Source organism: Arachis hypogaea, chromosome 17 (genome assembly GCF_003086295.3).
Source record: "Arachis hypogaea cultivar Tifrunner chromosome 17, arahy.Tifrunner.gnm2.J5K5, whole genome shotgun sequence".
NCBI lineage: Eukaryota > Viridiplantae > Streptophyta > Magnoliopsida > Fabales > Fabaceae > Arachis > Arachis hypogaea.
This window is the reverse complement of record NC_092052.1, coordinates 53796756-53810733: the sequence shown is the minus strand read 5'-3', so window position 1 is coordinate 53810733 and position 13978 is coordinate 53796756. Positions and strand designations below refer to the sequence as shown.

General features: G+C 37.1%; 1 protein-coding gene and 1 long non-coding RNA gene across 2 annotated transcripts; both read right to left on the bottom strand.

The window, feature by feature from the left end:
* Positions 1–5881: 5881 nt before the first annotated feature.
* On the bottom strand, positions 5882–8262 carry LOC140180602 (uncharacterized). Its single transcript, XM_072221849.1, has 2 exons — positions 6776–8262; positions 5882–6683 (listed from the first exon to the last, which is right to left on the bottom strand). The coding sequence occupies exons 1-2, from the start codon at positions 8260–8262 to the stop codon at positions 5882–5884; spliced, it is 2289 nt and encodes a 762-aa protein (XP_072077950.1).
* Positions 8263–11920: 3658 nt separating this feature from the next.
* On the bottom strand, positions 11921–13489 carry LOC112763292 (uncharacterized). Its single transcript, XR_011874767.1, has 3 exons — positions 13301–13489; positions 13079–13140; positions 11921–12026 (listed from the first exon to the last, which is right to left on the bottom strand). It is a non-coding gene; the product is annotated as an uncharacterized lncRNA (long non-coding RNA).
* Positions 13490–13978: the final 489 nt, after the last annotated feature.

Sequence of the window (13978 nt, the reverse complement as noted above, 5' to 3'; positions counted from 1 at the left end):
GGGTTACTGATGACACGGAAAATCACATCCCCACAACTACCAGCAAGTGTACCGGGTCGGATCAAGTAGTAAGACTCACAACAGTGAGGTCGATCCCACAGGAATTCATGGATCAAGCAATTTTAGTTGGGTGATGAGTCTAGTCAAGCTAATATTTGAAAGAGTTTGGTGAAATTTATGGGACAAAATATAAATTGCAAGAAAGTAAAGCACAAAATGTAAAGGACTGAGAAATTTAAATGCTGGAAAGTAAAGGACAGAAACTTAAATGGCACAAGTACTGGAAAATTAAATGCTGAAAAGTAAAAGGGCAGAAGCTTAAAGTGCAAGAAACTTAAATGAGATGAATCTTAAATTGCAAGAAATTAAAGGCAAGAATGTAAATGACAATGGAAATTAAATTGCATGAAATGTAAAGGGCTTTGGGTGCCGTAAAATCAAAGGAAGCAGTAAACCAACGCAATAAGGAAATTCAATGAAACTAAAGTGAAGAATATCAAAGAGAAAGATTCATTAGGGATTGGAGATATTATAATCCATCATAAATAAATGGGTCTCAACTTCATTCTCAATTATATGAAGTAGATCTATGGCGGATTGTATTTGATTGAGTCCCAATTTCTTGGCAACCCAATCTCTCTAATCACAATCAATTTGGCAATTCCTTGATCCAATTGTAATGAGAAGAGGTCAAGTGCTTATCTCTTATCCATGAGCCACACAAATTCTCAAGATCTCAATTCCTTCCAAATGGTGTTGATCAAGAGAATTGTGAAGGATAGAGCTTCAATTCTAATTTCAATAAATCCCCTTCCAAGGCTCACAAAGAAATTCAATAGATGCAAACCCCCTTCCGGAGTGAATGGATCTCAATAAACATAGAAGTCATCCTTTAGCTACAACAAGCAGATTGAGAAGAAAAAGAATTTCATTCAATCATGTGAATTACAATAGAGCTCCTCCCCCTAATGATGTGGGGTTTAGTTCATCATTGCTCAATCAAAACAAAAAGGAAAGTACATGAAAAGTAAAAGAAAGTACAAAGAAAATGATTCAGGGTTTCCCAATTAGGGTCCCTTCCTCCCAGCCTCTTTTCTAACTACAAAATCTATCCTATTTATCCACTTTCCAAAACAATCTTCAAGTCTTTGGATGTGGGCTTTGGCCTCAGTTGAAGCAAGTTAGGAGTGGCTCTTTGTCATGTTGACAGTGGCATTAGTTCACTAACGTTCACACTTGCATGGGTGCGATTTGGAATGAAAGTTGATGCTGGCGTTGGTGACCAACGTTTGTGCACTAACGGTTGCACAAACGTTGGGTGCATAAGCCACTTTGGGCATCGCCACTGATATTGGTACCCAACGTTGGTGCACCAACATTCTCCTGGTCACGCGTGCGCATCACCCACGCGTACGCGTCAAAGCTATTTTTTTTGTCTTATCACGCGTGTGCGTCGCCCATGTGTGCGTGAGATTGGCTAATTTGCCACTTTCTCGCATACGCGTCATCCACGCATACGCGTCACATCAAATTTTTCCAACTCCAACTTGAGATTTTATCAAGACGTTGGCGTGCAACGTTGGGGAGCCATGCTTGGGCGACCAACGTTGCTTGTTAGGCTTTGGAACGTTGGTGAGCAATGTTGGTGAGCCAACTTTGGCCAGCAACATTGCACCTCCGTTGCAGCAATGTTGTTAGCAACCTTGGTGAGCCAAACACTACAAGAAAACACGTTTTTTGCCACGCTTTTAAAGCGTGGCAAAAAGCTCAAAAAATCGTGGCGATAGCTTTTCGCCACGCTTTTTGAGCAACCGCCACGCTTTTGAAAGGGTGACCTATCAAATGGTGGCGGTTGCTCTATCGCCATGCTTTTTGCAGCCTATTGCCACGCTTTTTGTTTGCCACGCTTTTTTACAAACTGCCACTTGTAAAAGCGTGGCTATAGGTGGGAAATACGGCCACGCTTATAAAGCGTGGCGATAGGCGGAGATATGGCCACGCTGTAAAAGCGTGGCGATAGGGTAGATCTGGCCACGCTTTTCAAGCGTGACAGTAGACCAGATATGGCCACGCTGTAAAAGCGTGGCGATAGGGTAGATCTGGCCACGCTTTTTAAGCGTGACAGTAGACCAAATATGGCCACGCTTTTAAAGCGTGGCGAAAGCATGGTAGTAGAGGAGATTTGGCCACGCTTGAAAAACGTGGCGAAAAAGCTTAGATACAGCCACGCTTCCTAAGCGTGGCAATAGACAGAGATATGGCCGTATGGCCACGTTTTTAAAGCGTGGCGAAAAAGATGGTCAGTAACCTAATTCCCTTTTTAATCTTCATAAATATATAAAACCTAATATGAATTCATAGATAATTTTATAATTTAGTCAATAACCAATTATCAAGTAATCCAACTTTCATAAAATTGTCACCAAAATAAGTGTGTGATCACATAACAACATACACTAACAAAATACCAAAAGTGAAAATCATAACTACTCATGAATTCCTAATACATGAATTAGAATTCCTAATCAAAGTCATCTTCAAAATACCAAAAGTGTGAAATTCCTAATACATGAATTAGAATTCCTAATCAAAGTCTTCTTGTACTTCATGCATCATCATTGCAAGGTAAATTGTTTTGACCTGTGCCCTGCAAAATAAAAAACACAAATGAACAACTACAAATTGATTTGGCTTTCCTGGCCAGAGCACCCGAAAATCCATTCTCGGACTCATTCAGGTTCTTCATGGAAGTATATTCATAGGCTCTTGAATCCTATATTTACAAGTAATACCATTTTGAATAATCAGAATGGTGCACTAAAAAGAATGCGAGTTTAAGAGAAGAAAAGAGAATGTAGGCATATGCTAAACAAGCATCTTCAATCTTCAATGCATTGATATAACATATTCAAAAAAACAGAAAATGCATAATATTTTCAGTAGATGTATGTTATTTTCATCTGCTTTTTGAGCATGACAAGCTTGGAACTATAATTATGTGGACATCATCAAAGCAACTAAACAGCAGGCAGAAGCTTTAACATGTGGACTAATATCTAAATGGAAGAAGTCATCAAATGTATTACAGACATAAACAATCATAGTAGAAAAATACAGACATACACAAAAATATTACACTCTAAAAGACCAGAGACATTACTGGTAATAAAGTCTTTTAAGGAGTCAAAATAACAGAGTTCATATCCACAGTCCACTGCACTTTAACTTATCTCCTCTAGGTCCAGGCTGATCTCCATTTTCACATTGCCACTATTTATTCAGAGTTTCAGACCATATTGCAAGCTTTTTTATTTCTAATCCAGCGGTTTCAGTCACTGAATCTCCATTTACTAGCAGGATATTTTTCTTTCTTCACTTACAATCCTAAATTTGTTCTATCCTTAGTCAACTAGAGATCAACTAACCTGGTCAAGCTAAGTAGGACTTCTATAGATAAAACTCCTCCAGCTAGTAAATACAAGACTTGAATAGACTTTATCAAAGTGAAATAGCACTCACCTTTTTTGAAATTGAAGCCTACTATTTGACTATTTCTCTCTCAATTTTATCTCTTTTTTAACAAAATAAAGAATGTGAATCATGCCACAATTTTACCTACATCATCTTTGTGTGGAATGTGAGTTGCTTCGGAGGAGCGAGGAGTATTTTTTGCTTTGCTACTTGAGGTATCCACAGGAGAATCTTGGGCAGCTTGAACTAAGGCTGTTACCTCTTCATTGTTCATTCCAGGGCTGAGTTGGTGCACCAATATCTTTAATAAACCACATACACCATCCATCTTCTTCTCTAATGATGAGACCTTAGTGTTATATTCAACTTTTATGTGGTGAATCTCCTCATCTTTTTTAAGAGAGCTTCTTGTAATCGAAGCCCCATAACAACGAAGTCGACCTGGTTGGTCCTTTCCTAACACTCCTACAAATGCATCCTCTTCATTTTCTCCTGCTTCTAAGCGGTTCTGAAGTTCAGTCTATCAAAAAGCAACAACCAATAGAGTTCAAAGTCGCATTAACTCAATTTAGATAGAAATCACATCAGAATTAATGTACATATCCAAAATACAAATACAAACAACTCACAATTGTGGCTTGTGTTTTAGCATCAATTTCTTTTCCTTTTTTACTTGTGCGAGTTGCTATGAAAACTTCAGCCCTTGATGGTTCTTCACTGTTCTCTTTAGAGTCACGCTAAAATACATAGAGAAAAGTTTACATGAAGCATACTAACTAGGCAACTACACCATGAATACATATAAAAGAGAAATCACAAAGAATAAGTTATATTACCAGCTGCTTACGCACTATTCCAAAATTTGTGGATCCCATTCGGTGAGGACATGTTTGTTTTAACCTATTTTCAGTATTCTTAGCAGAGATAGCCTAAATATAAAGAATCAATGAAGAATCAATTTCTTCCAAAACACTTAAGTTTAGGAACATGAAGAATCAATGATAGTATGCTTGATGGTATAGGAAAAAATAAAAGGCAATGTTACCTTGATGGCCGAAGACTCCAATACCGAATTAGTTTGCGAAATTGAACCTCGGGAATCTCTAATGGCCGGTTCTTTATCATTTCTTTCTTTGTCTTGTACTTCACAAAATGCTCTTTTTTTATTTCTCTCTTATATTTTTTCCATGCACCACAAAATCCCCGCATTACCCACGACTTTGAACTTATGGGAAGAATGAACTTTTGCTATGCAACACAACACATTAGAATATCAACAGTTAGCACAAATAACGTGACAAATAAATTAACAAAAAATTATCTATAATGCCATATTTACATACATTGGCATACTCCCACATTTCCTCTTTGAGTTTACTAGGCACACCATGCCAACTAGTATATAACAAAGCCACAAAACGAGGGTTTCTAACTGTTGTGCCCAATAGTTGGTTGAGGTCAGATACAACCTCGTTGGTTGGACCTACAGGCTGCCCTTGAAAAAATTCCACCTCCCGTCGATCATTAAAATCTGTGGCATGAAGCTTTTTGCACGTAGTTTTTCCACGGGTTTTCTTCTTAATTGTGCCTAAGTCCGAATAAAATAACATAATTCAATTGAGAAGTAATATAAGCTCTAATTAGACAATAAAGTAAACAAGAAAAGTACCTTCATTACTAGTTTGTCCTCCACTACCCGCATCATTTGCATTATCATCAAGCTCATTTTCTTCATCTTCCTCATCTTCTTCATCTTCCAAATTTATCCCATGTACCTTAAAATACATGTCAAGACTCATTCCTTTTTTATTTGAAGTTGCACTCATCTCGCTTGTATCTTCTCCGTCATCATCAGAATTTATATCATTTTGATCCATGGCATCAGGTTCAGCAGTCCTTTGATTCCTAGTTTTAGAGTTCTTTTCAACTTCAAACATTGTCCCATTTCCATTATGCGTGCATTCTTGAAAAAGTGCCGTTGGTTGAGCCTTCCTTGTTTTCTTCGAAGTCCTAAGTTGCTCTTCAAATGCATCCTCCACTATTGTGATGGGTTGTTTGCTTGTTGGATCCTTTGGAGCTTGAGCTTGCAAGCTAACCTTCTCATTTTCAGCCATGATCCTTTCTCTCTTAATATTGTATTGTTTGAGCAATTCAGCACTTGACTTCACTTGTGTAACCTCAAAGGAATTGTTTTTTTTTGGGCTTTTTCCTTTCATTTTTTGGCCTAAGGTAAGTATCCATTTTCTCTTAGTGATCTCCCCTTTTTCTATTCTACATACACAAAATAATAACAATTAATAAAATGCTAACTAAATAATAATTAAATGAGCATAATCAACTGAAGCAAGTAATTAACTAAGGAAAACAACTAAGGAAAGTGGGTTGTTTAGGATTCTACCAAAAACACTTGTCAAGATGTTTCAGAGTCAAAGTCATCCATGTACTCATATTCGCTTTCCTCGTCTTCCTCACAATATTGTTTGGCAAACATGTTTTGATCCATATCTATAATAGTTGCTCGTAGATCATTCCTCACTAGATCAATTTCGCCATTATCATTTAGAAGACTTGGAATCACTTCAGGTTCGCATGGCTCCCTTGCATATATTATGGGAGAATCAGACTCAAGGTCATCACTTACCCTAAATAAATCTCTTGGAATTGTTTTCATAACATAGTGCTTGTCCCTAACATATGGGTCTTGCACATAAAAGCATTGGTTTACTTGAGATGCCAACACAAATGGTTCTTCTTGGTAGCATTTTCTATTGAAATACACATATGAAAGACCAAAGTTGTCTTTTGCAACTGTATACCACTCACACTTAAACAAGACTACCTTAAATTGGCCATAATAATCTAACTCAAACATATCAACTATTCTACCATAGTAGGCTACTTTTGCTTCAATTGGGTTCTTATCTTTCACACTAGCAAAACTAGGAGTCAATGCCTCTAATGTGACACCACTATTTTGAGTTTTACGTCTCACATCACGGTGCCTTGTATGGAACCTATACCCATTGATAATATAACCTGAAAATCTTTTTGCAACTTGATTTGGACCCCTAGCCAACCCTTTTGCCCAATCAGGCACATCCTTTTTCATGGCACGAATTTTAAACCATTCTGAAAATTGTTGACTGCGGTCCTTGGCTTTCTCCCACTTTGTTGTTCGTGGATTGTTATCATTAACTGCCTCCTCATGCTCTCTGAAGAGATTAAATATTCATAGTCTTAGTTTTTAGTAAGGTTAAATATGATGATTTCAATCTAACAAATGATAATGAATCGAAGAAAATACCTCATGTAGACTTCGATCTTATCACAATTGTTTAGAATGTATGCATGACCTTTTATTTCTGATTTTTCATCTAAAATAAACAAATCTCCCATTCTTCCACCAAGAGGACATCCTTTGCTTGGAAACAAACTAGGAGTTCGCACCTCATCTGAAACACACTCATCGTTGTTCCGAGGGATTCTATTAAATCTTGTATGAACATCTTCATGCAAATATCTTGAGCAAAAATTGATACACTCATTCGCCAAATATCCTTCGGCAATAGATCCTTCTGGACGACTTCTATTACGAACATACGATTTTAGTGTGCACATATACCGTTCAACAGGGTACATCCAACGATATTGAACTGGACCACCTAACCTCACCTCATTTGCCAAATGAATAGGCAAGTGCACCATTATGTCAAAAAAGCTAGGAGGGAAAATCCTCTCCAATTGGCACAATGTCTCAGCAATCTCTGCTTCTAAGTTAACTACCTCATCCAAGCTAATTACTTTCTGACATATTCGGCGAAAAAATGAACATAATCGAACTAGAGCGATGGCAACATGGTCAGGAAGTATGCTCTTGATTGGTACTTGCAACAAGTAATGCAACATGAAATGAGCATCATGGGTCTTGTAACCAGAAATCTTCTTTTTTGTTTCATGCACACATCGAGCAATATTGGAAGCGCTACCGTCTGGTAATTTTGCCGCTTTCAACACACTACAAAAGATTGTTTTCTCTGCTGGAGTCATTGAAAAGCATGCCTTTGCTAACTTAGTTTTTTTTCCATCCTTCGTATCTCTTGGTTGAAGGTTCTTCCTGATACCCATATCTTTAAGGTCAAAACGAGCAGCTGCATGATCTTTCGTCTTTCCGGGAATATCTAAAAGAGTTCCAATTATGCTATCAACTATATTCTTCTCTATGTGCATGACATCAAGGTTGTGTCTAAACATGTTGGACTTCCAATATGGTAACTCAAAAAAGATTGACCGTTTTTTCCAATTTGATATGCCATTCTTTGATCTCTTTTGCTTCTTCCCAAAAGAATTATCTACCTCTCGCAATATATCAAATACAGCTGAACCTTCTAACAACTGTGGTGGAGACCTGAGTTCAGTTTTTCCATTGAAAGATCTTTTGTTATGCCTCCATGGATGATTCATGGGTAAAAACCTTCGGTGATCCATATAAACAGTCTTGTGACTATGTTTCAGATAGATAGAAGAAGTTTCATCATTACAGCATGGACAAGCCAATTTTCCCTTTGTACTCCACCCAGATAACATAGCATATGCAGGGAAGTCATTAATTGTCCACAAAAGGCACGCTCTCATGTTGAATGTTTTGTTTTCTTTCGAATCATATGTTTCGACACCTGACTCCCATAATTCTTTTAATTCTTCAATCAATGGTTGAAGATAGACATCAATGTCATTTCCCGGTGATTGTGGTCCAGGAATAAGTAAAGATAGCATAAAATAATCAGGCTTCATGCTCATCCAAGGGGGTAGATTATACACCATCAGAACAACAGGCCATGTACTGTGTGTACTGCTCAAAGTTCGGAATGGATTGAATCCGTCGCTTGCTAACCCAAGTCTCACATTACGAGGCTACTTTGCAAAATCTTCATGTCGATTGTCAAATGCTTTCCAAGATTCACCATCGGCAGGATGCCTTAAGGACCCGTCTTTAACACGCTCATTGTGATGCCAAGACATAGCTTCGACAGTTCTTGTGCACATAAAAAGCCGTTGAAGTCTGGGAATCAAAGGGAAATGCCTTAGAGTTTTCGCAGCAACTTTGCGAGGCTTTCTAGATGAGGTAACATCATCCTCTTCTTCATGATGCTCAATATAACGGGATGTTCTACAGACATGACAAGATGAGTCATTCTCATACCCGTTCCGATACAACATGCAGTCATTGCGACATGCATCGATCTTTTGGTAGTCAAGACCCAAGTTCTTCACCATATTCTTGGTTTTATCAAAAGAAATAGGAATATTCAAATATGGCATTGCTTCTTTCAATAATTCCAAGAGAGAAGTAAATGACGCATTACTCCAACCATGCAAGCATTTTAACAAGTAAAGACGAATGGTAAAGGATAATCTTGTGAATCCTTTACACCCGGGGTATAGTTCTTAGCTTGCCTCGTCTACCAATTTATAAAATTCTTTTGCACATTCGTTAGGCCCCATGTTTTGTCCGTCAACTTGTGTATTATCTCGAAATCTATCACGTAACAACTCATCAATGTTATCATTGCAGTTATATTCACCGCCTATGTCACTGTCAATATCCATAGCAAAAAGTGATTCCCCATGATTAAACCACCGCTTATAACCTTTTACAAAACCGTGGCATATTAGATGATCGTATACGTCATCTCTCTTTAACCAGAATATATTACAACACTTTGCACAAGCGCATTGAATTTCTTCCCCTTGAGGAACTCCCTTTGATGAGAAAGAAAAGTGTAAAAATCTTTCTACACCAACTTGATATTCTTTCTCATGACGTGGTGTATCCATCCAGTCTTTCGACATATCCATCGAAAACCTATATATTTCACGTAGATAGCTAAGTTTCTAAATTGAAGTCCTTACTGTTCGTCTCACTAACTGCAAATCTAGCTTCCTACTTAACTAAGAGACAATATTGTGCAAGCCTCGAAAATACTTTGAAGGCATTAGACATAAAATAACAGAGAAAATTGAATTTTAGCAATGCTTAAAGAAGTGCCTAAAGTGATGAGTGCCTCAGGAAAGCACCAAGTTGCACGCATGACATCAATAACAAATTAATAGATGTATTTAAATTTGCATAAACCAACCTTAATTACTGTCTTAATCCGTTCCACAACAGCAACAAAATGGTAGCATAGCAGAAGTAGAATTAGAGAGGTAGCAGCGTCAGCGAACAGCTACTCGGCAGCAGCAGATTATTATATTACCACAGCAGCAGCAGAACAAAGAAGTGGCAGTAGTAGTGGATAGATAACTATCGAAAGCCTGAACAAAAATAGACTAAGACTTAAGTAAATATTAAAATATAAATATGTTTAATATTTTTTAGTATAAATAAATCATTTTTTAACAAATAAATTTTATTAGTAATTATTCACATGTTCGATCATGAGATAAAATGAAACAATTATCTCTCCTCAAGTGGCTACAAACATCTAACACTATAATAAGCTACATTGAAACCCAAACAACTAATTAAAAATAGCATGAGAGTAGAATGTCCTTAAATGACCTAATTCATTTAATAGTATTTAATAGCATTCCCAATTTTAAAATATTATTTTTCTAAATCTATTTTTTCTTAGACAAAAAAGTGAAGGAATAACCATTTTTATCTAAAGCTTTTTTTTCTATATAAAAGAATTATACAACAAAACTTACTTAAGTTGGTCAAGTAATTAATTTATTGTCTATTTAAGTAAGTGTTAAAAATTTGAATTCCTTCTTATATATATAATAATCTATTGGCTAACAACAAATTTTAAAAAGAAATTTGTGACGAATTAGTTCTTACCCTTATAAATTGAAAGATGCTATGAAAAATAAAAAACTATATAATTTTATAAAAAAATAGAATGACATTATAATTATAAATATAAATAAATGATATAAAGGGAAAAGGAAGAAGAACAGTGGAATGTGGATGTATGTGCTCCAATTTATGTGGCGTGGAAAAAAAAAGGAAACAAGAAAAAAAGAAAAAAGAATAATGAAAGTTTTATGTTCAGTGTGGATGAAGCTACTACTTTGGTCCAGGCTCCACACCTTAAAACTAAGCAATAAACTGCAAAATCTGTGACTAATGGCAGAGAAGACTGAGTAGGGAATGACAGAGACGAAGGCACCAGCAGGGAGGAAGGACCAAAGCCAAAACAGTGGAACCTCTTCAAACTTGTTCTTCTTCTCTCTCAATAGCTTCAGTGTTGTTATTGGTTGTTACTGCAAAAATAATACTTCCAATGTTATTCTATATATTTTCAGGCTTTTTTTTTTGCTAAAAGAAAAGAAAAGGACGTGTGTACTATACTTGAATTAACAATAGACAATATAATAATAGTGCATGATTGAGAAATGCAAATACAAATTCAAATGGCTGTTCAGAATTTCAGATTATATTAGATAATGGCAACACAATGCAAGCATCAGAAACCACATCAAAGTAGGCACACAATGTTTTCTATCACAAACAAATGAATAACCTCAATCTCTCAGAATTAGCAGAAATCCTTCTCACTGAAAACATCAATTTAATTTCTATTTACTTTCAGATATCCAATGTTTTAGGCCACAATCCCATGTGCTTTTGTACAATGTGAAATTAATTTAATTATTTACTTAATAGTGAAAAGAAAATGAAAAATAAGATCCATGAATAATTGTTGCAAAAGAATCCAAGTGCAATTGCATGATCACACAACAATTTCCCAATGCCAAGCAAATTTAGGCAAACCCCCCCCCCCAAAAGAATCCAAGAATGAACATCATATATGCATGCATAGAAAGTGAGCAGAAGAGGAAATGCAAATTGAGAAATCAGCAGCAGCCAATGATTAAGGATGTAATGAGCATGAATGCATAATGAGCACAAAGAATCTCAACAAGGAAACGAGTTGCTAACACATGGCACAAAGCAGCAACACTTAATAAACAACAGCAGTAAATAGCATGTTTCCCAGGTTCAAGCAAGCACCAAACAGAATTCATATGACTTAACCAGTTCCACAAACTAAAATCATTGCAGTTCATATAATATGGACCAAGCAACAAGCAGAGCAGAACTCAGCAACAACAAACCAAGAAAAATTAATGAAACAGTAACACTTCCACAGCATCTATTTTGGACAATGAAAAAAAATACAACAAACAGCAATCACAGGTCCAGAATTCAACACCAAAATAGCACAATAAACAAGTTCATCTAGGACAACTTTCAGAGGAAAGACAAATTCATTCCGAACAGCAGCAGTAAACAAAACAAAACCTACATCCACTAACCAGTCCAGATTCTCTAACCACCTAATTCAACTAAACTAAATTAGTTGAACTAAACAAGCTAAACAGAATGAGCTAAACCAGATTAATCAAACAGAAATAAAATCAAATGAGATGAAAGGGGAACCTGGAAAGCAGAGAATTGGAGCAGGGGAAGGGAAGGGAAAACAGTAAAACAGGGTCTCGTAGTGGCTCTTAACAGAATCTTGGACAAGTGCCCCGAGAGTGCCATGCTGAAAAAGAATAAAGGTAACTAATTAGTTCAAATAAACGATATCATATCAAGTATTGATAAGTAAGACGATTGTATGAATATCTTAATATTCATTCACAAAGTCACAATCCACCAATAGAAATGACATCATATAAAGTCAGTAACTTAAAATCTCTTTAGGGGAAAGCTAATAATAAATAAGGCCATTAGAGGTGAAAATACTGTTTAGGCAAAAGGCAACAAACAGTGAGAATTAATGGAATACCAAAACCAGTAAGAAAACACACTTTTTATGTGACTTCAGCATCTTTCATCAGAAGCGAGTTTTTATGCAAAGTGGAGAGAAGAATCCAAAACAAAATACAATTGACGCTAATAAGTAACGTTAAATAGTCCTTAAAATGGGACAGAAAGTTTGAACCATGTTAGATAACATTTATATTTAATAGAAATGAGTGACGTTAGTCCCTTTAAATGAGCACGGGAGTTTCAACCATATCATCTCACAGACGTACACACATACTGGCACATATAATCACTTAACAAGCATCAAGCGGAGAATTAAAAAGAAATAAAAAAATGCTAAGATGCTGGTCTTAACAATGCAACTGTTTTAGGCTCCCAGGCCACCATTGTATTATTCAAGACACACAAACAAAGTGATGATGAAATAATGCTCATTCATCATCGTCCACACAAATTAAGTAATACTCTTAACTTAAAAAACACCGATCCACCAAATAAAATTAAAATAAAAAAAAAACTAGTATAAAATTAATGTTTGGTTCTAGTCAACTTCTATAATTCGATTTATCAGCATAAAACATGGTTTTGACTTCAATCATTCACAACTGCACAAGGAAGAAGATATATTTCACTCTTTCTAACACCAACACGAGTAAATTACAGAAGCCTTCTGTCTCACGTGGCTGAGACATTTCATTCATCATCATCAGCATTCATCATAGTAGGAAAAAGTCCATGGAATCCATTATTACCCGCGAACAACATATATTAACAGTCAACATAAGATATCGAAAATCAAAGGAGAATATAGTGAATAGAGTGCACCTTTGTGGCTTTCTCATTCCAGAAAAAAACCACGTACGTCCACAGCATCGCAAGCAACGCGTCTTCAGCATTATCATTTAACCAGGGACATGAAAATAAAAATGAAAAGGAACATGCAATCAGAGAGAACGAATCAGAGGAAAATGAAAATGAAAAGGGAAAGCCCTAAATGTAAAAACAACGGAAAAATCGAGAAAATAAAAAGAGGAAAATCGATCATACCTATGGAATTCGAGGGCTTGGAGGAGAAGAAGAGGGAGGAGCTTGCCGTCGCCCATGTTTGCTGGAGCTTGAAGGTGAACAGAGAGATCCTCACTGATTCGAAGAAGAACAAGAAAGAGAAGAAGGGTATGAAGATTACCAAGATGAAGAAGAAGTGGTTTCCATCAGTGACGAAGGCGAAGGCGAAGGGCGACGAGCGAAGGGCGAAGGGCGAAGGGAGGAGCTCGGACGGCGAAGGGCGAAGGGCGAAGGGCGAAGGGCGAAGGGCGAAGGGTGAAGGGCGAAGGGCGAAGGGAGGAGCTCGGACGGCGAAGGGCGACGGGCGAAGGGAGAAGGGCGAAGGGAGGAGCTCTTCGATACAGGCGAGTAGGGTTAGTGGCTTCGAAGAGGAAAGAGAGATTAGGGTTGGGGACCGGGTTGGGGGCCGGGTTTGGGCCGGGTTGGGAGCCGGGTTTGGGAGCCGGGTTTGGGTCAACCGGTTTGGTCCATCTCGCCACGCTTTTAAAACGTTATTCTTGCTCTCTACGGCCACGCTTTTGAAGCGTGGCAAAAAAGAAACTTTTGGCCACGTTTTTAAAGCGTGGCAAAAGTGTACCAGCATATAGCCACATTTTCTAAGTGTGGCCGTAATGAAACCCTGTGGCCACGCTTTTAAAATGTCCTTGTTTCTATCTACGG